We start from the raw sequence: 18923 nt of genomic DNA on the forward strand, positions 1-18923 counted from the left end.
TCAAGACAAACTACGAGCAGTGGAAACCAAGAAACAAATCAGCAATCTATAATCAGCTTCACAATCTTTTTTCTTTTCTTCCACCCTAGCCGTCGCCAGAACAACCTGCTTGCTTATTTACCCAGCCACCCCCTGTCTTCTTCCTAGGAAACACGTGCCAGTGCTGATGTTAACAACCGAGCCAAAACTTCAGGCTGTAGAGCCTCGGGTTTTGCAGCTGCTGCCGTGCCTGTGAATGCCCAGAATGTGGTGACCAGAACACCCTCAGCTAAGCCGGCTGTGATTCCTGTGCTCCACTTTTACCTGCTCACCGCAGCAAAGCCCACCTTAGCTCCCCTATTTGCAGCCAGCAGGAGCCTCCTGGCTCACACCGGGCTTTTGGGTGAAAAGAGGGGATCCGAAGGGGTCTTTAATTCTGGGCATCGCTTCCCAAAGCTGCTCTGAAGGGAGCGCGGGGCTTTGCTTGCTTGCCTGCCTCTGCAGAGAGGCACCAGCTCTCACACCGACACCTGTGGGGAAGGAAACGACCCAGCAGAGCAGCACAGTGACATGAGCCCGGCTCTAGGGGCCCAGGCGAGCCTCCGCCATATGGCCTGGGACCTGCATTCTGAGCAGGAGCCCCCTTTCAGCCCCAGTGCCTGAAGGCAGCAAAAGCACCCCACAAGGGGCCCAGAGGAAGGCCAAGAAGGTCTTAGTAGAAAGCAAAAGTGTGTTTCTGGAAGCACAGCGCGGGAAGGAAGGGAAGAGGGGAGCCGGTCAGCGGCTTGGCCACATCCTCTTCCCAGCGGGCAGCGCCGGCCCCGGGCCAGATCCAGCATGGGCGGCTCCGTCCCTGTGGTCCCCGCTCTCCCTGCTCCCACCTCTGCCAGCGCACACAACATAAATGAGGAGGAAGTGGGCCGGGGAGAGCCGCAGAAGCGATCTCACTTCCCCCGGCCGCTGCCTCCCGCCGCCCTCGTCCACCCGCCATGCCCAGGCCAGGTTTGAGGCCTGCAGCCCACAGGGGACAGCTCCGGCCGGCAGCGTGTGGCAGGGACCCACGGGAGATGCACGCACCTGAGGCCAGCGGTATAAGCAGCTGACCTATCCCAGTGCATTTACTGAAGGTTTTAGGGTAAAACTGACGGGACTTGGAGGCTCTATGGTCACCAGAATGAGAAGGTGTTGACAGTTTCTGCCATTACATCACTAAGCAATGCAAGCTGGCATGAAAAGCAGCTCCCCTCTGCAGTCACACATACTCCCTTCCTGCTGCTGTTCTGCTGAAGAGAAGTGAGAAATTGTGTCATTCATGCAAAGGGAAGCGAAACTATCTCAGCTCCCGACCAAGCCAAGCACGTCCCCACCCTGCTTGCCCTGCCGGTCAGGAGGGCCGAGAGCCCTGCCTCGCCACAGCACTCCCCAGGGCCCTTTGCCATCAGCGCTGGGAGCAAGCCACCATGGTCACCTTCCCAAGTCATCTTCCTCCTCCTTTGGGCTCAGCATCTCACCCCCCCGGCACTTTTGGGACGAGTGACAAAGCCTACAGGGTTTCAGGACCAGAGTGCCCTCTTGCACTTTGGGCATAGTCCTTGGACTTGTGTAAGAAAACAAAGACGCCAGGACATGAGTTTCTGTATTTTTTTAAACAAAGTCTAACCTGAAGATACATTGTCATATCTGAGACCTCATCCTTGTAGCTACATCTGGGAGATGCTCAGCATAGGCTTTCGGGTTTCAATTTGACATTGTCCTCTCGCCCCCATGTACAAAGACTTAATACAGGAACACGAGAGGGAGAAAGCTCAGGCAGATGCTATTAATGCAGCAGATCCTCCCCTCCTGTGCTCCTTTCTCTCACTGAGAAGAACAGCTAAAAGTCTTCATTTAACAGCTGATTGTATGCTGAAAGTGAAATAAAAATATCTCAGCAGTTTACAAAGCATGAGTTCCTACCTTCAAGCTCCATACGGGCTCAGGTGCCCATCTCAGATGGGAGGAAATTGTTCCATCACCTGAGCACAAAACCAAACCCAACCCTACCACACAACAAAGCACCCCAAAGAGATGATTTCCCTGGAAATCCACTGCTTGTTGCTGCTGGTGGATACAGGGGCTTTAACCACTGCACTTTTTGGGATACGATACAAAAAATATTTTAGTCAACATCCATTTCCTTATTGGCAAGTTCTTCCAGCACTAAAAATACAAAGGTACGTATCGATAGCCTTTTGGGGATCAGGCAGAGCCCACTTGTTTAAATTACCTTATAAAAGCTGTTGGATATGGCTTACTTCTCCTAAGCGTAGGATGCCGAAGAAACAACACAACTTCATACCCTCAAGCACAAGCTCTCAGCTTCCAACCACTGAAGTCTTTCTCATAACTGCTATAGTCTTCCTTGTACCATGCAAACAGGTACTGGGGAATTTTGTGGATGGAGTAAAATCCACACTCCCTCCCAGATTTAACATGTTATTCCGCTATAGGGAGTCTAGGGAGGGCTTAAGCACACAGCACACGTTCACCTACTTTGGTTAAAAACAGATGAGTTTCTTGTTATCGATCAGCTTTTCTTGCCTCAATTTTCAACTCACATACTGCAAACCAAAGCTGATGGACTGAGCTAAGCAAAGAGCACAGGATACCAGTGTGTCTTGCTGCAGGTACATAACTGTGCTTGAAGGTGTGCAAGGGAATGACATTTTGCAGCTGTAGCATACGTGCTGCTGTAAACCAGCTGTTTTCACATCTGTCACAGGCTTTATGTTTGCCTCTAAAGATGTGAAACCTGTGCTGTGCAAATTAGAGCAAGTTCACAGCCTGAATTCAGAAGTTCAAGAAAGGACAAAAAAATAAAATCGCTTTGCAAAATACCTGGGGACACAGCGCTGGCCCCGAGCAATAAAACACCATAGACCCACAAAGGTTGTGCATCCCAGGACAGCCATTCATTCACATGCACTCGGTGCTCCTGCTGCTTCTGGATGAAATTACTGGAGGTTGAGCTGCAGAAACGGGGAGCTCACAAGATCAGGCACTTCACACAGAAGGCAAGTACAGACAAGGTTGTACCTTCATACTAGTCTCCATTCAAACACTGCCTGCAGGTAGACATATAACCAAAGAGCTTTTAACAACAGTAGAGCAATCTGGATTAAAAAATTAAAATAAATCAAGCAAACATGAAACAACTCCAGCCAGCTCACAACAAATCTGCGTGTGCAGGCACAGCAGGAAGGAGACACCCTTGTTCGTTCAGCTTGCAAAACTGCAGAAGAATAAATACCACTTGCAATATACAGTGAATTTTATTCTAAAGTCCCCCTTCAACAACTTTTTTCAACTGCAGCGGAATATTTTTATTTACTGATTTATTTAATATAATCTTTTGACCACAGATCACGCATGCCTGAAATGAAGAAAAGGTCTGTGAATAAACAGACTGGTAAGTGACCGACTAGAGACATGTTCTGCCATTGCACAGCAGTGGTGATGTTTGGTTTGAGCCTCCCAAATCCCCTCCTGCCTTTGCAGGTGATTGTGAGGTCACAGCTCAGGTTATTGTCAGGGAAAATAAATCTTAATAAACTCTAACTTCAGGATCAAGGGTTCAAATGAAGAAGTATATTTCAAAAACTCTACTTCTGCATCCCCTGAAAAACCAAAAGCAGAAGGGGATAATGGAGGTAACATTAGCAGAGAAGGTTCCACATTAAACCCTAGTTTTGCACAAAGCTTTGGAAATTTAAGGTACGAGCTCCCACAGCACTGTTAACTTTGCCCTCTTGTGGGGAGGTGTGAGAATTCATTCTGAAGTCACACTACGTGTAACTGAATGAAAAACGCGTCGTATAAGAGAAACTAGCAGATCCGGCATCACTGCTGGAAAAGCTTTCAGTGCTCATTTACCACCTCATTAATTTTTCCTTTAGACTGAATTATACCTCAGTGCGAGGTAGTCTAGTATCTCTTAGAGAAACCAAGCACATCATCCTCCTACCCATTTAAAAACCCGTATTGCAAATGTGAAAAAGGATCCCAGAACAGATTTCAGTAATGCAGTAATGGACTTTCCTGGCCACAGAAGCCACTGAATTACCCACATTGTGCAAGAACCAGCCCATGTGGAGAATGGTGGCACAGACAGCACTTGCAGTTGTGTTCCTGCCAGCATCCAGAGCTATTTATAACACATGGAGCTTCTGTAACCGTGGATGTATACTTGGAGGTGATCGGATCAGCAGGAAATTCCCTTCTACGCAGCTGATGATGGAAGGAAGATTCTAGAGGGTCACAAAGGGAGAGAAGATGAGAAGAGAAGGGAAAAAACAAACCATGGTCTGTAACACCTAAGAAAAGACAGGGAGCACTTCCAAGTCCTAAACTTTAAGCAAAACATTACAAACCAGTAGCTTTCAGTTAAACAGGAGTGTTCCAGCAACTCCTGGCAGACAAAAAACATAAAGCTCATACAGGTAATAAAATAGTAAGGTAATAAAGTCAAAATGAGGAATAATGTAAAGATTAGCTAGAACAAAGATATCAGCACTGAAACCCAGATGCTCAGGAATCACCATGGGCTGGTTACCTCTCAAATACTTAGAGAAAACAAGTTTTATACATAGTTGCAGGATCAAACCATTACCAGCCTGAAAGTTATTTTAATTCATCGCTGCTGTTAGCATCGCAGCGAAAATGAGAGAGAAAAAAATAGAGGCAGCCATCTGGAAAACACATCCCCTGTGTCAAGGAAATTTTAGAATATAGATCATCAGCAAATGGGGAGAAAAGCTGATGCATTCTAGTTGGGTTCGGAGGCAGAAGAACACAGACACATCCGAGGCAAGAGAAACTCGGCCTCAACACAGGGCTCACCCACATAGCCCACCGGATCAGGGCCATCTGCTCCCGGCCAGCTTTGTCACCTGAAACACAGCCAAAAGTTACAAAACCAAATGGCATTTGCCAGTAGAAGGCACACACAGGACTCCCAAAAATGCACATTCGGTGCTGCTCTTTAAGCAGAAAAAAAATGGTTTTCAAAAAATCTCCCCAGCAGAGTGTTTTCCCACAGCATTTTGATTTTTTTTTAATTTTGTTTTTTAGTTCCTTCCAGAAAGGAAGGAAATAGTTTTGATTTTTTTATGTTCCTCCCCATACATGAAGTACGACTAGATCAGCTGCTCATCTCCCACCAGTTTTCACGACACACATCTGCAAAAAAGATCAGTGTTTTATTCAACTGATAAGCAAAATGCTCACTTATCAAAATAAATGGGATATCCTAAAGGATCCTGAAGCCTGTATCTGTCTGAGTTATCTAAACATAAACAGATGATGTTCTGCTTGACCACAGCAGTCAAACCACTAGCTGGGAAAGGGAGAATAATTCGAGCAGTTATTTAGCTCACTCTGAAGTAACTTGTAGAATCCCCTTTCCCAGCACATTTTTGGCTAGCCAGCACCAGACCTCTTCACCCCTGAACAAGCATCAGCCAAAGTTTGCCACTTCAAAGCAAATTCTTGATGAAGAGATTTTGGGAAGAGCTTCAGAGCTCCCAACCACAACGCCATCTCCTCTGGTTACTGATCACAGTTGCTCAGCCTCACACAGTATTTCCGAGCATCCCTGCGTTCCTGGCTGGAAACAAGCCCTCCTCCAGTAGTTCCTGCAAGAGGATCTGTTGAGCCTGGTTGGTTTTGAGATGCTGCCTCATCCTGCAGTACGTTGTCCTGCTTTCAGCTACACCTCAGCTGTTTGGGCTTCAGCCATACATACCTACACAGGTGTTTGAGAACTTACCACGTTGAAAGCTCCAGGACATACAGAGGGTTGTAACGCCGTCCCTCACCCACACGGACTACTGAATGCACATCTGACCTCTCCTTGATTCCTCTACAACATCCAGCTAATTTTAAGGTCAAATGAAACCACCATCCTTGTCTGAACTACGCCCACAAGCTGCACGAAGCCCTGGAATTAAATTTGCAACTGGTAATTGATCTCTTCTGGCGAAACAAGAGCTTGGTGTCACATGAGTGAAGTCCACCCACACGCGAGGATGTGCTCTGTGGGACCCTTGCAGACAGGACCAAATTTCTCCCTGACTCAGGCATTGCAGAGGCCTTGCAATATACAACACTAAGAGCAGAAAAAGGTATTTGCCTGGCTTGTCTGCTCTTCCATAACCCCCTGGCAAGTACACAGAATCCTCTGGATATTTAAATTGTGCCCAAAGCATGCTGCTACATGCTTTTGGACATGCTGGACAGCCAGTTTAAGGACCTGCCCAGAACCAAGCAGCAGCATGAAGCCAGCACAGCCGAGCAGAAGCCAACACATCTGCATAAGCACCACGTGAATCCCGGCCAGCAGGCATGCACTTGAGTCAGCAAGACCTTTTAGTGCTCTTAGACTGGAAAAGCTGCAAAACAAGTAAAAAGTAAACAACAATGCCTTAGCACAGGGCTTGACTACAGGTATTAAATCTTACAGGTGTTAAATCTTTATTATTTCAAAGTATCTCGAGCACGTCTCTCTTGAGCAGCCCGGAGGAGGTGTGCTGGCTGCAGCTCACGGAGAGGAGAGGTGTCTCCCGGCTTCCCAGCGCTGCAGAATGGGCTCGGGCACGCTGCAGGACCTCACTGACTGTCCATGTCCATGTCAGAAATCACTGCTCCAGCTGCATGATTCATTTGGTACTCAAAGCTGCTCGAGACATAGACAACACAGGAGGGGCTGGCAATCCTGCTGTCCCACCAGCGTGAACCACCACGAAGGTGGCAGCAGGGGGTGCCTCTTTTTTTTCCCCAACGGCAAGCTCACCATCTGCTTTCTTGTAGCACTCCAGCTCAAAGTATAAAGATGAATAAAGTCAGTCTCAAAATGATTTACCAAGTAAGAAAAGCTGCAAGCAAACAGCTGCTTGGTTAGTCAAAAGTCTCAGCTGTAGGTCACCAGCCAAATACACAGATGTATTTGTAACACACACCCAGCTTAACAAAGGCTATTCAGAAATAACGAGGGAGAGGAGTTAAATCGGGTCTGGTAGCACAAGTACCTTCAGTTGTGCACATCTGGGTCTGCTGCCTCTCTCTTAGTAATTTTTAAGGGTGGTGAGCAAAAAGTTGAAAGTCACCTTCAAGCAAGCACACCTGGGTAACACGGGCTAACAGCGGAACAATCAATGAAGTTTAAGTATTGCTCCGTGGTGTTCGCACTATCACGCTTGCTCCCAGTGATGGCCCATGTTTAAGACCTGCAAAACGCTGACAGTGAGCAAACACATCCCTGACAGAGCAAAACGCTCTGCAGTGTTTAATTTTAATAATCTGAATAATAATGGGGAGAGAAAGTCCACCATCAAAACCTACTTTCATTAACTACCACTGCTCATCTTGGATGCTGTTGCTGTGGAGTAGAATTCAACCCGGAATCCTTACTTTTTCCTGCAAGTACCAAGAAATCCTGCACTTCCATGCTGAAAGCTACAGAAAGAGAGGCTGAGCTGCTATGCTCGGAAGGAGGTCACCTCTGTTCAGCAGCAGGGCAGTGCAGCCTCGGCGGCGAGCACAATACCTCCTCTGCTGCTCGGTAATTTGCGTCAGGAGACCTCCAGCTGCTAGGAAAGCCTTTTCCCATGCTGCCACGCGCCAGCATCCCCGCCTCAGAGGATGTAATTTCACGAGCACAGCTATTAAACTACCGAGTCTTCAGGTCCTCGTAACCACCAGCCAGCTGTCTCTTCATGCAGCAGATCACAGGGTCCCAGCGCCGTCATCTTCCCGATGATAAGACTTTTTGTTTAGACACACCAAACTGCTACTCCGTTTTTTCCTATCAGCACCCCACAGATGTCGTTACAACAATACACACAGATATACCCTTCTGAATTATAGCAGAGTTTATTTTAATATTTTGTACAGCCAGCATTGGTCTCCAGGAATAAGTTATAGTCTTACATAAGTGAGTCCCCCCAAACCCACCCTTAAGGAATGTTCAACTTTCACCATTTCTAATTTAGAGGGAAATTATTTATAGGGCAAGACGCAGTCTGAAGAATGGAAATCAATCTTAATTTGTGAATGAAACTCCTCTGAAGTTCTCAGGGTTTACTTACATCTAATTGGATTCGTGAGCCAGCGCAGCGGTCACATTTTTCAAGACTGCGCCCACACGTTCACACCTCAGTGAAGATGTTCCTTTCAGAAACGGGACAGGGTTGTGTTTCCTTTTTTCCCTACCTCATGCCACATGGTTCTGCTATTTAGACAAGTTCCCTACAGTCCAGTACAAAGTTTGTAACTGACTTTTCCCACAGGTACTCACTTCGTGCCAGTCTCTCTCCATTTATTCAGTTGCTCTCAGTACCATTTAAGCATCATTTCTCACTGCATATTTCGTTTCTTTAACACAGCCAAGAGGAACTGACCTCAACGTTGCCTTTAAGCAATAAACAACACATAAAACAAATAAATACTTTTAAATCCTTTTAAATGGTAATAATGTGTATCCTCTGTTCCAGTGCACAGTTAACTACTGTGTAAAAAGCACTCCCAGGAGAGCTCTGCAGCAGCTGGCTGGGCACCTCAGTCACCTACTCGTGCCACTTCCCTCACGGCACTTGAGTACTGGAGGGTAAATGAGCACAGCCTAAGAGAAATCCCCCCCTGGCTCAGAGAAATGTCAGTGTCCGAGGTCAAGCAATTCACATTCTCCAATGCAAATAAAACAGAAAGAGGCTGTATAAAGATTTCCTCCACCCTCTCTGAACACCACACCAGCAACAACTCCAGAACTGTCCAATTCGCTCTGCGAAGCTTTGGGAGACACCAATGAAGGAGAAATGAGAGCCGAGAGACAACCAGAGGGCTCACCGGCTTCAGTCCCTATTTTAAAAGGAGCCCTTCTGCAGCTCTCTACAGACCTTTCCACCTCAGTGTCCCCAGACAGCAGCTCCTTCCCGTGCCCCTAAGCTGCACAGCCTCTTCAGCCTGCACGTGCCAGAGCAGTGACACACCAGGCAGTTTTGTAAGAGGATTTTAGAAAAACAGCGCAAAGCAAAAAGCACAAACATTGAACCCAATCCAGAATCCCCATCAAACGGAGGCGAGAATTCTGCCAGTCCTGACTGAAAACTGGCAAGTGAATACTTGGGTACTGAGGGATTTTATAATTAAATAAAGGTGAAGTCGTAAAGCCTTGAAAAGCCATTTAAATTGAAACTAAGATCGACTAAGAAGCTGAACGCTGCCTCCTCATTCTTTTGAAATATTTCACTACAGTGATTGGAAAGCATAAGAACGCTTTCAAAATCTTGTATTTTTTGACCTCGAAAGGAAGACAAGCTCAGCACTGTGTTGCAGCTTCCTTTCTTAAAGGTGGACCGTGAATTCTGGCAAAACAAAACTTCCAGGGCACACTTTTTGCATTTCCTACAGAGAACAAAACTATCGTTAAAGCTACAGAAGCTTTCAGCTACACAGAAAATGAGCCAATGTAGCACCGTACTCCACAAGAGCATCCCAAAATGCTTTACAATACAACAGAAGTACATTTACATGAATGTTATACACCTGTCCAAGGTTTTTCTGATGCCATGTAGTGGTTTGTTTGTTGTTTTTTTTTTTTCCCTTTAAGAAATGATATTCCAGTTAGAATAAAGCAAACCCTTTCTTTTGTTTTAACTGTTCTTTTCAACATGGTCTATATATACAATTCTTAAAATACACTTAAAAATAGCTGCACACATTTTATATCGTTATACTGGAGAAGGGCAGTCCAGACAGACCATGCTTCTCAGTATGTTAAAAACTGTAAATAAAACCCAACCAGACTTGCTCTCCCCTGGTACCCATGTCGGCCCAAAGGAGGGAAGGAAAGGAACAAGCAGTTTTAAAATGGGAGTCTTTCACAAAACACGCTACTTACAAATCTCAGGTTAATTTCCTCAAGCAGTTTTATATCAAATCCTTCGTTAAATATTTGAGGTCACGCACTGCCATCTTAGCAATGAAATCTGTTGCAACATGCATGTGTCAGCTTCCCACTCAACCAACTGCAACCCTGAGGATTTTTCTGGCCTGGTAGAAAGAGGAAATGTAACACAATTCCTGAAGTATGGCTGGTCCTCCGTTTCAAAATTCTGTACGGTTTCCTTGATGGTTCTTGGACACACACCCACACTTTTTTTTTTTTTTAATACACGTTTCCCTCTAACCAACATGCAGATTTCTCCTCCCAGTCATCCACATCTTGACGTCCCAACGAAACAATCCATGTCATCCATCCAAAGGTTTTCCCAGGTAGACCAAAGTCACTTCTGTGTTACCGTACACAGCAGACACTGCCGGATACAGGCAAACTTTTGGCAGTCCTCTGAACGCAACTCCCAAGAACTCATAGCCCCTCTCAAATGCTAACGTTTTGTCTTCCATGTCCAGGATAACTCGAATCCTTTCACCTATCTGGAAACAAGAGGTAGGAGAGGAGGGAGAAAAAAAAAAAAAACAAAAAACAGTCAACATACTCAAATGGAGACACAAAAATAAAGCAAAACCCACACGTATTACAGCAGATCAGATTAAAGCAAGGCTCTCCTTTTTCTCATTACCACGTTTTTACGACAGGAGTTTCTCAATTTCTCTTGTATGTGTTAAGATCCCAAATACCTCTTCTGCCTGTCTCCAAGTGGGCAGATTGTATCTCAACACCTACACGGTGATCAATGTAATCCTTCACACCTGAACCTTGCGACAGCACTGTCAGTAAGCATACGGTGCAGTTTCTGCTTCAAAATACCACAGAAATCTGGGAATTGTTGGCCTCTGCTCAAAGTGACCTGTATTCTGTATCTGCTTGTTACCACTGACCTGTAAGATCCGCAAAGAGCAATTGTAAAGTCAATGAAATTGTTTTAAAAAGGTGACTGCCACAGACAAAGCATACCAGAACACACTCCTGATTGCACAAGTACTGTCACAGATGTTCCCTGACCAAGGCAGAAGGAAGTTTCAGTGCAAAGTCTGGGCAAAGTAAGCATGAAAATCCTCAAACAGATATACACAGGCGAGCAAAATCAACACCGAATGCAAGAAGAGACTTGGAGCAGGGTGTACACAATGCTCCCTGCATTTATCTAGCACTTACTATTTTCAACTATAAACACAAGTCGCAGGGACCAGCAGCAAACACAGCATGATATAGCACAAACTTCTTATCCCTGCCAGCCAACCGCAATGCTGGGGATTGCCTCCAGACAAGACATTTTTTTCTTCGAACTGACACTAACGAATTTCTATTACCTTTAAGTGTATTTTCCACAAGCAGATCACTGCCCGTTTCTTACCAGGAATAAAATACTTTAAAGGATCACCAGCTTGAGCGCTCAACAATTTTTAAGAAGAAAGCAGTGACTGCAAGCACCATTCACCCTTGAGTCCCCACGAGAGTCTTCTTGGCTTTCAAACCCTTCCTCACCCTGTTGCTGCAGAAAGGCCTAGTCAGGGACAGCAGGAAGTCTGCAAACGGGCAGGCCTGGCAAGTGCTGAGCCAATTCACATGTCAGGAAACGTGAAATCTAACTGTCTTTAATTACATTATTTTCAGTTACTAATAGCAAAAATGGCAGGTATAGCTTCCAGACAGAATTAACTGCTTGGCAGTGAACTTTTATGCAAAATTTATAAATATAAGGTAACAGTTAGATCTTCATGCACAACTGACACGCAAGGCATTATTCATACCAACCCATGACGTTACCAGATGGGGATTTCACTGCATGCAGCTTAAGTTGCAGCATGAGGAAATCCAGCAGTCAAAATGTGGCTGTGTAAGCAGCCAGAGGAACAAGGGTAAACACTTCTAGGCAGACAAAAAGGTAGCACGCACTCTTTAATAACCTGAAATTATCTGGACTTCACAGCCCAGCTGAAGGACATCAGCTACGGGAAGACAGCCAGAGAGCCAGCACACAGCACGCAGTGCCACTGCGGGGTTTTGCAGGAAGGCTCCTACCTGAGCACCAGCCTCAGCTCACAAAAGGGTGAAACACCTACTGCACGCAGCCACATCACCGCGGGGCCAAGCCTTACTCCAGAGAGCTAAAACAGCCTCGTCAGCTTTTGCTTTAAAAAGCAACGTGGTGTTAAAGCACCACCCACGATGCACGGGCCTCGCCTGATATTTGAGATAGAAGCAGGGAGGTGACAGAGGACCGGGCAGGCTGAACAGGTGCAATGTAAGGAAGGGGTAAAAAGACAAACTAAGGAGAAGAAGCCTCAGGAGGCAAAGCTGCCTACCTTCTGCAGGGATGGCAAAGAGATGCTCGGATGGGCACGCAGGCCCCATTCAGCAAGCAGCTGTGAGGCGCCAGGGAAGCCGGCCCCGCAGGCCAGCGCCAAGCCCCGCTCACCTGGTATTTCGGCGCGTTGTTGCACTGCGGGAAGCTGCCGTTGACCTCCCCGTTGTGCAGCAAGTTATTGTCCACCAGGTTCCAGCCCCAGCTCTGGTCGTCGCTCCCCAGCAGGGCCACGTAGCCCTGGCACTGCATGGCCGCCCGCTTCGTGGCGATGCCGATGACGGCCACGGTGCCCAGCGGGCCCTCCCACCACACCTCCCAGGCGTGGCGGCCCTCGCTGAAGCCGATCTTGGTCCTGGCCCCGTCGGTGCTCTGGGCGATGGGGTTGCGGTGCAGCGTGAAGCCGTTCTTCTTGATGTAGACGTTCCTGGAGCAGTCGTTGGTGCTGAAGGCGTGGTGGAAGGCACGGACCTAGGGCAGGGCGGTGGGGGTGAAGTGAGCTGAGACCCCCGCTGCTTCCCACCCACCCCCACCACGGGCTCACCCCCGGGGGGGGCCGTGGCGATGCCGGGTGCTCACCTTGCCCTTGTAGGTGGGCACGTTGCAGAGGATGTCGGTGCGCAGCGCCTCCTCCGCCAGGCAGCGGGCGGCCAGGCTGCGCCACACCTCGCTGTTCTCGTCGCCGTGCAGGACGCGGTGCCACAGCTTGCACACCAGCGCGCAGCTCCGCAGCTCCCGCAGCTCCAGGTAGGAGAACACCAGCTCCAGCACCCGCCCGGGCAGCCGCCACCCGGCTCCCCCGCCCGCCGCCGCCGCCGCTACCGACGACGACGACGACGACGACGAAGCCGCCGCCGCTCCCCCGGGACCCGCCGCCATCACCCACCCACCCCCCCCGGCCGCGCACCGGCTCGGCCGCCCCCCCTCAGGCGACGACGGCGGCGGCGGCGGGGAGCGGCTGAGGGGCGGCTGGGGGCCGCTCGGCCTCCCTCAGGCGGCGGCGGCGGCGGCGGGGCCGGTCCCCAGCGCTCCGCCCGCCCGCCCGAGGCCTCAGGGCGAGGGGGCGCGCGCGGCCGGCGCCGCCATCACAGCCGCGGGCCGCCCGCCCCGGCCCGCCCCGCCGCGCATGCGGAGGGAGGGAGGGGACGGAGCCGCCCCGGGGAGGCCGGGAGGCGGCAGCAGGGCTGGGGGCCGCCGCTCCGCCGTCCCCGTCCCCCGTTCGTCCCCCGTTCCCTCAGGGATGGCGGCCCGCTGGGCAGGAGGGCACTGCGGAGCCGTGCTGTGCCTCGGGGCCAGCCGCGAGGGGCTGGTGGCCTCGGGAGGCGAGCGGGGCGAGCTGGCGCTGTGGGGCGGCGGTGAGGGGAGCCCGGTGGGGAGGCTGCGGTTGCCCCCCGAGGACGATGTGGGCGCGGTGTCTTTCTGCCCGCGCTGCCCCAGCCGCCTGTACGCCTCCCACGGGGCCGCCCTGCTGCTGCTGGACGCCAGGGCCCTCACCCAGCCCGTGGAGCGCTTCCAGGTGAACGAGGAGGAGATCAACTGCCTGGCGGTGGACGAGGCCGGCGGCTTCTTGGCCGCGGCGGACGACTCCGGGGCGATAAAGGTGGTGGATCTGGCGAGCAAGAAGGCCTGCCGGGCCCTCAGGCACTCAAACATCTGCTCCTCCGTCGCCTTTCGGCCTCAGAGGCCGCAGAGCCTGGTCTCGTGCGGACTGGACATGCAGGTGATTTGCGTGCCATGGGCAGAGGGTAGGGAGGCCAAGCGGTGGCTGCGCTTCGGCTTTCTGTGTGTGGAGCAGGAGTTGGCCCGGGTGACCAGCTGTGGCTGCAGACAAAATGGGGATGGCTAGGAAGACAAAATGCCTGAAGCAGACAGGATGCTAGCAGGAATGCTTTAATGCAGAGGGATAAATATCTGTCTGCTGTGAGGATGAGCTGTTTTTATAAAGTCAGCCCTTCTTTGCAGTATCCTCTTGGAAGCACTGAATGTTCTTTGCCTTTCCGCTTGATGAGGCAGAGTAAAACTTTGTCCTTTGCTGAAGCATCCTTAGAACAAACCATGCTAAGGAATTAGCAGAGTCTTGAATTACGTTGCCCACGCTGACCATGCAAGATAGATGGTTTTTGGTAGCGTCTTTCCAGTGATTGAGAGCTGATCGCCTTCCTGTTTCAGCCTGAGATTAAAACTCCTCTCTACAGAGGTTTCCATGGTTCTAGTGGCATTTGGGGCAAGTTTCCTTTGACAGGATCATGCACCATGTTCTTAAAACCTTTTTTCATTTTTAAAGCCACTGTTTGTAAAGAAAAAAACAAGTTGTTTGGTAGAAGTCAGCCAGATTTTTTGACTGACAGATTTAAAAAAAAAAAATCAAAACTTTGTCCATTTAAAAGATTTTAAATGAAGTATTTGAGAAACTTCTTTTCAGGGGTACTGAAGTATCAGTCTGAGAGTAGGAAATGCACTCAGCACCTTAAACTGCTTGCTTAATTTCATATGCCTAAAACACAGAATCACAAGCCTATGGCTGGAACCCTTTTATCGTAATTGTAACCATTTTCATACTATTTTTTGTGAGAACAAACTGGTTATTTGTTGTGACTCTTTGTATGCTTTAGTGTAGCTCAGCAAACGAGTTTTTAGGTGAAAGTATCCCCAAAATAGTAGACGTTTGTTAGTGTTCTTCTGCAGTGAAAAGTGTATTTTTCTGCTTCAGGGCTGGCTGTGAGGTCTGTCACTTCACAAAGAGAAGCTGAGTTGCAGGATTCTGAAGTGCTGAGTTGCAGCATGTCTTTAGACAAGTCACCAGCTCCATGAGTATGGAAACTTGCTGGGTTCGTGTGTCAAACTCAGCAGCTGATGAGAACTGAAAATTAGGTCACTGGCATTTTTTTTTTTCAGTAGTGCCACAGAAATGGGGAAAATGCCATGAGGACAGAAAATACTTAGTTTGCATAAAACTTGCCACTACTTGTTAAATGCATAAAGCTGTTGCAGCGCTGTCTGTGATGAGAACGGGAGTGTTTGGGTGAAGCATTAAGACCCAGCCCCTCTGACTTACCCTCTGTGCAGTCATCACGGACAAGTTTTCCCTTTCACTGGTAGCCAAGTAGTTTTCATGCAGCAGCAGCAGGGACTGCTGAAACAGAAAAGTGAAAAGCAAGATGTTTTGGATTCCAGATAAAGGAAACAATATGTTTTGGACTCGAGATAAGCAAACAGCATATCAGGACTGAATTAGACTGACTTGGGCTTTGATATCTGCTGGGCTTGCAAGTAATCATCATCAATTCATACTATAGAGGTAACTAGAGAATAATTTTTAACAGGTGCCATTTAGATCTACAGCACCTGAATTGCTGTGAGGCGGAAGCATTTGAAGGAAGGGTTTTTGCTTCATAAGCAGCTTGAAGGCAGGGTGGCATTTCAAAAGCAAGTTTAAAAACACCACCTGCCCCTACCTTATCAGGAATTGCATGCTCTTCCTTAATAACGTAACGGGACAAACCAGATCTACTCATTTGATATAAAAAGTACAGTTCAGATCCTCCATTTTAAAGATATCTCTCTATTGTTTACCTTTTGCTATTCCATTTCTCAAACACGTGAGAGTGAGAAAGTGATTGTTTTAGAACAGTTGTGCAGCAGGGACGGAACTAAAATTCAGACTCATAAAGCTCTCTTTTCATTCACTGCTCATGTCCTGCCTTTTAAATAATTAAGAGGTGCAGTATATCATGATTACTATTGCCGAGATGAATGGAAAAGCTTTTAGAAAAGCTTTTTCATCCATCTCATGCTCTAAAGGCCTGAGTCATTGACTCTGCTGGGAAGGGCACTGTGATGGCTTGCAGACTGTGCCATGGACATTTGTCTTATTTGACAAGTGAAGATCAACCACTTCTCACAACAGATCTTGTGTCTCTTGCACTCATACACAGTCCTTGCTCTGCCAGAGCAAGAATTAGTGGTTTCTTTCGCTATTAGTAAAAGGATCTGATTCTACCTAAGAATCTGATGGTACATCTTGTGTCCTTCGATGTAAAACAGATTTTTTTTTCCCCCCCCCAAGGTTATGCTGTGGAACCTGCAGAAAGCTCGCCCCCTGTGGACCACAAACCTTCAGGAGTGTGAAGCAGAAGACAATCCACAGTCAGCTGGCCAGCTCTTCAACCCTCCGCTTGCACATTCCCTGTCTGTCGCATCATGCGGCAACATCTTTGGCTGCGGAGCTCAAGATGGTAAAGTTAGGATATTCAGAGTCACTGGTGTCAAGTTTGAACGTGAGCTGGAGTTTAAAGGTCACAGCTTAGGAGTATCACAGGTCCTCTTCATGCCAGAAACATATTGGTTGTTGACTGGAGGAAACGATGGGAAAGTCTTGCTCTGGGATGTCAGCAGTGATGTGGGAAAGCAGCAGAAAAGCCCAGCCAAGTCCCTCCATAGAAGGAAGGCCCAAGCACCAGCCAGAAAAGATGGAAAGCTCAACAAAGCAGCTTCAAATGACCATGCTAGAATTTTACCAAAGCTAACCATTGAGCATGGAGAGAAAGTGAACTGGCTCACGTGCACAGAGATCAAAGGCTCCAGGAGAGTATTAGTTGCTGATCAGAGTAGTTCTATATCTGTTTATCCGTTGCCAGAATCGTAGCCACGGAAACATTGACAAATTTGCAGTGAAGAATCATTCCTCTGCATTTGAAATATGAGTCCAGTTAAATCCATCGGCGGTGGATTGAACAATGACCCCTGCTGCACCCTCAGCAACGGCAGGGACTTTGCTGTGTTCTCACACAAGCACTCGTGATGTAATTGGCCTGGTGCTCTATTTTCAGCAGCTTGTGGTGTTCGCTGCAGCTGCTATTTCAAGGTTGGCAATTTGTGTCCTGAACTTAAGTGAAACTGATTTCAATAGATTTGAGGATAATATTAGTGCACGACTGACCTGACATAGTTGAGGTCGGAGGAATAAATTCACGCTAGCAGGGAAATCAGCAATGCTAAATGAGGATGCTGAGCAGTAACAGAGATGCAACTGGCTGAGCTCCTTGCATTTGCAACTATTTTGGTGCTTTACTTTAATTTCCCTGTTAAACGGTGTCACGATTAGCTTGAATTGGATCCAGTAGAAATATGTTTCTCATTATTTTGCACACAAGACTAGAGAAGCACCAACTAACTGAGGAATAATCAAAGTACTTAGACAGTCATTGTCAATTGGATTTTTTCACACTGCAGTAAACAAAGGAGCAGGAGAAAATGGTAACATCTGTTTAATGGGTCAGCTGTTGTAGGCATTTAGTTGTGTGTATCCCAAAGAGAAAAATAGCTATTAACTTTGTCTTAATAAATGCTTTCTCTCACTGCTCCCATGTGTTTATACTCACTTGTTAAGCATAGGTGCTGTGAAAATTGTCAAGAAGTGTATCAAGGACTAAATACAGAGGGCCAAATGCACTGTTCTTCTCAGCCAAATACTTCCCCTGCCTTCCCAGAGCGGTTAGAGACGCTACAAGCAGAGCTTGGTAATTACAGCTTCTTAGAAACATCCCTTAGTTTGCAAGTTGAAGGTGGGGAGAGTGCAGCTATGTGGGAATGCTGCAGCTCTTGATGTGTGTGATTCATGCTAGATTTCCAATAGTCAAATAATTAAAAGAGAAAAAAAAAAAACAAAAAACTTTTTTTCCTCATGCTCTCTCCTGAACTTTTCACAGGCAAAGACTGAATACCGTCCACTGGCTGCAGTCCTGCTTAACTGATATGGGTTTTTTATGCTACCTTGTTTCACTGGCTGTTGTGCTACCAGAAGCATGTTATTTGCCTTCTTTCGTATGGGAAAAAAAAAATGCAGTTTTGTTTTGCATTGCTAGCTCATAACAATCAGTTGCCATAGTGCTAGGCTGTCCATCGTTTATGGATGAGATTCCAGTGATGTGGGTTTTGCTACTCTCCATCCTCAGAAGCAGCTCCCAGCAGCCAAATAAAAATCCTTCTCAACCAAGTTCAGTTTTCATCAAAACAGAAAATCACAACCCAACAGCAATCTGCCTGTACGGCCTTTCACAGCATGAGACTTTGGCCCAAGACAGGAGCTGCTGGGCAGTACAGCTAAATAAAGCCTGAACAGCAAACAAGCAGGCTGGTATAGATTCCTCATTCTCATTGTCACCTTCAAATTCATTTTATGTCTGAAGACAGACGAGATCAGTGGGTCAGGGGAAGAGGTGCAGATGCGTAATTGGGTATGTAACATGTTGGGGGCATGTGTCCATGCATCTGCGAGCTATATCTGGACATACGGTCTATAAAAAGCCCCAGCGCAAACAACCTCCAGCAGGAGTCAGAGCTCCTGCCCATGTTGTTGCCTGCTTCAGGAGAGGTTCAAGCCCGCTCCAGCTTTAGTTCTTCTCTTCTTGTTCTCCTGGAAGATGGCTAAAGACAGCATATCCCTGCGTGCGCTGAGCAAGACATTGAACAGGTCATCAAAGGGTTGTGCAAGGGGACAAGGGGCAGGGGGAGAGAAGACTGTGGCTGTGGTGGTCTGTTAGCAAGACAAACCTTTACTTCCTCTGGGAATTGTCACAGGAAGTAGACAGGATGTAAATATGTGTATTGTGTGTATGGTAAGGGGGTAGTTCATGTGCAATC

The 18923-nt window shown here is 47.8% G+C and overlaps 2 protein-coding genes across 3 annotated transcripts; one reads left to right on the forward strand and one right to left on the reverse strand.

Annotated features, from left to right (window-relative positions):
- Positions 1-7868: 7868 nt before the first annotated feature.
- Positions 7869-13160, reverse strand: FBXO45 (F-box protein 45). Its single transcript, XM_032193255.1, has 4 exons — positions 13151-13160; positions 12861-13099; positions 12396-12752; positions 7869-10449 (listed from the first exon to the last, which is right to left on the reverse strand). Exons 1-4 carry the CDS (start codon positions 13158-13160, stop codon positions 10264-10266), a joined length of 792 nt encoding a protein of 263 aa, XP_032049146.1. The 3' UTR covers positions 7869-10263.
- WDR53 (WD repeat domain 53) lies at positions 12977-17643 on the forward strand. Of its 2 annotated transcripts, none has more exons than XM_032193028.1 (2): positions 12977-13028; positions 16348-17643. In XM_032193028.1, exon 2 carries the CDS (start codon positions 16351-16353, stop codon positions 16924-16926), a length of 576 nt encoding a protein of 191 aa, XP_032048919.1. In that variant the 5' UTR covers positions 12977-13028; positions 16348-16350; the 3' UTR covers positions 16927-17643. The 2 variants fall into 2 exon arrangements, with proteins under 2 accessions (XP_032048919.1, XP_032048918.1); XM_032193027.1 differs by lacking the exon at positions 12977-13028 and adding an exon at positions 13485-14001.
- The last annotated feature ends 1280 nt before the right edge of the window (positions 17644-18923 follow it).

The sequence above is a fragment of the Aythya fuligula genome, chromosome 9, assembly GCF_009819795.1.
Source record: "Aythya fuligula isolate bAytFul2 chromosome 9, bAytFul2.pri, whole genome shotgun sequence".
NCBI lineage: Eukaryota > Metazoa > Chordata > Aves > Anseriformes > Anatidae > Aythya > Aythya fuligula.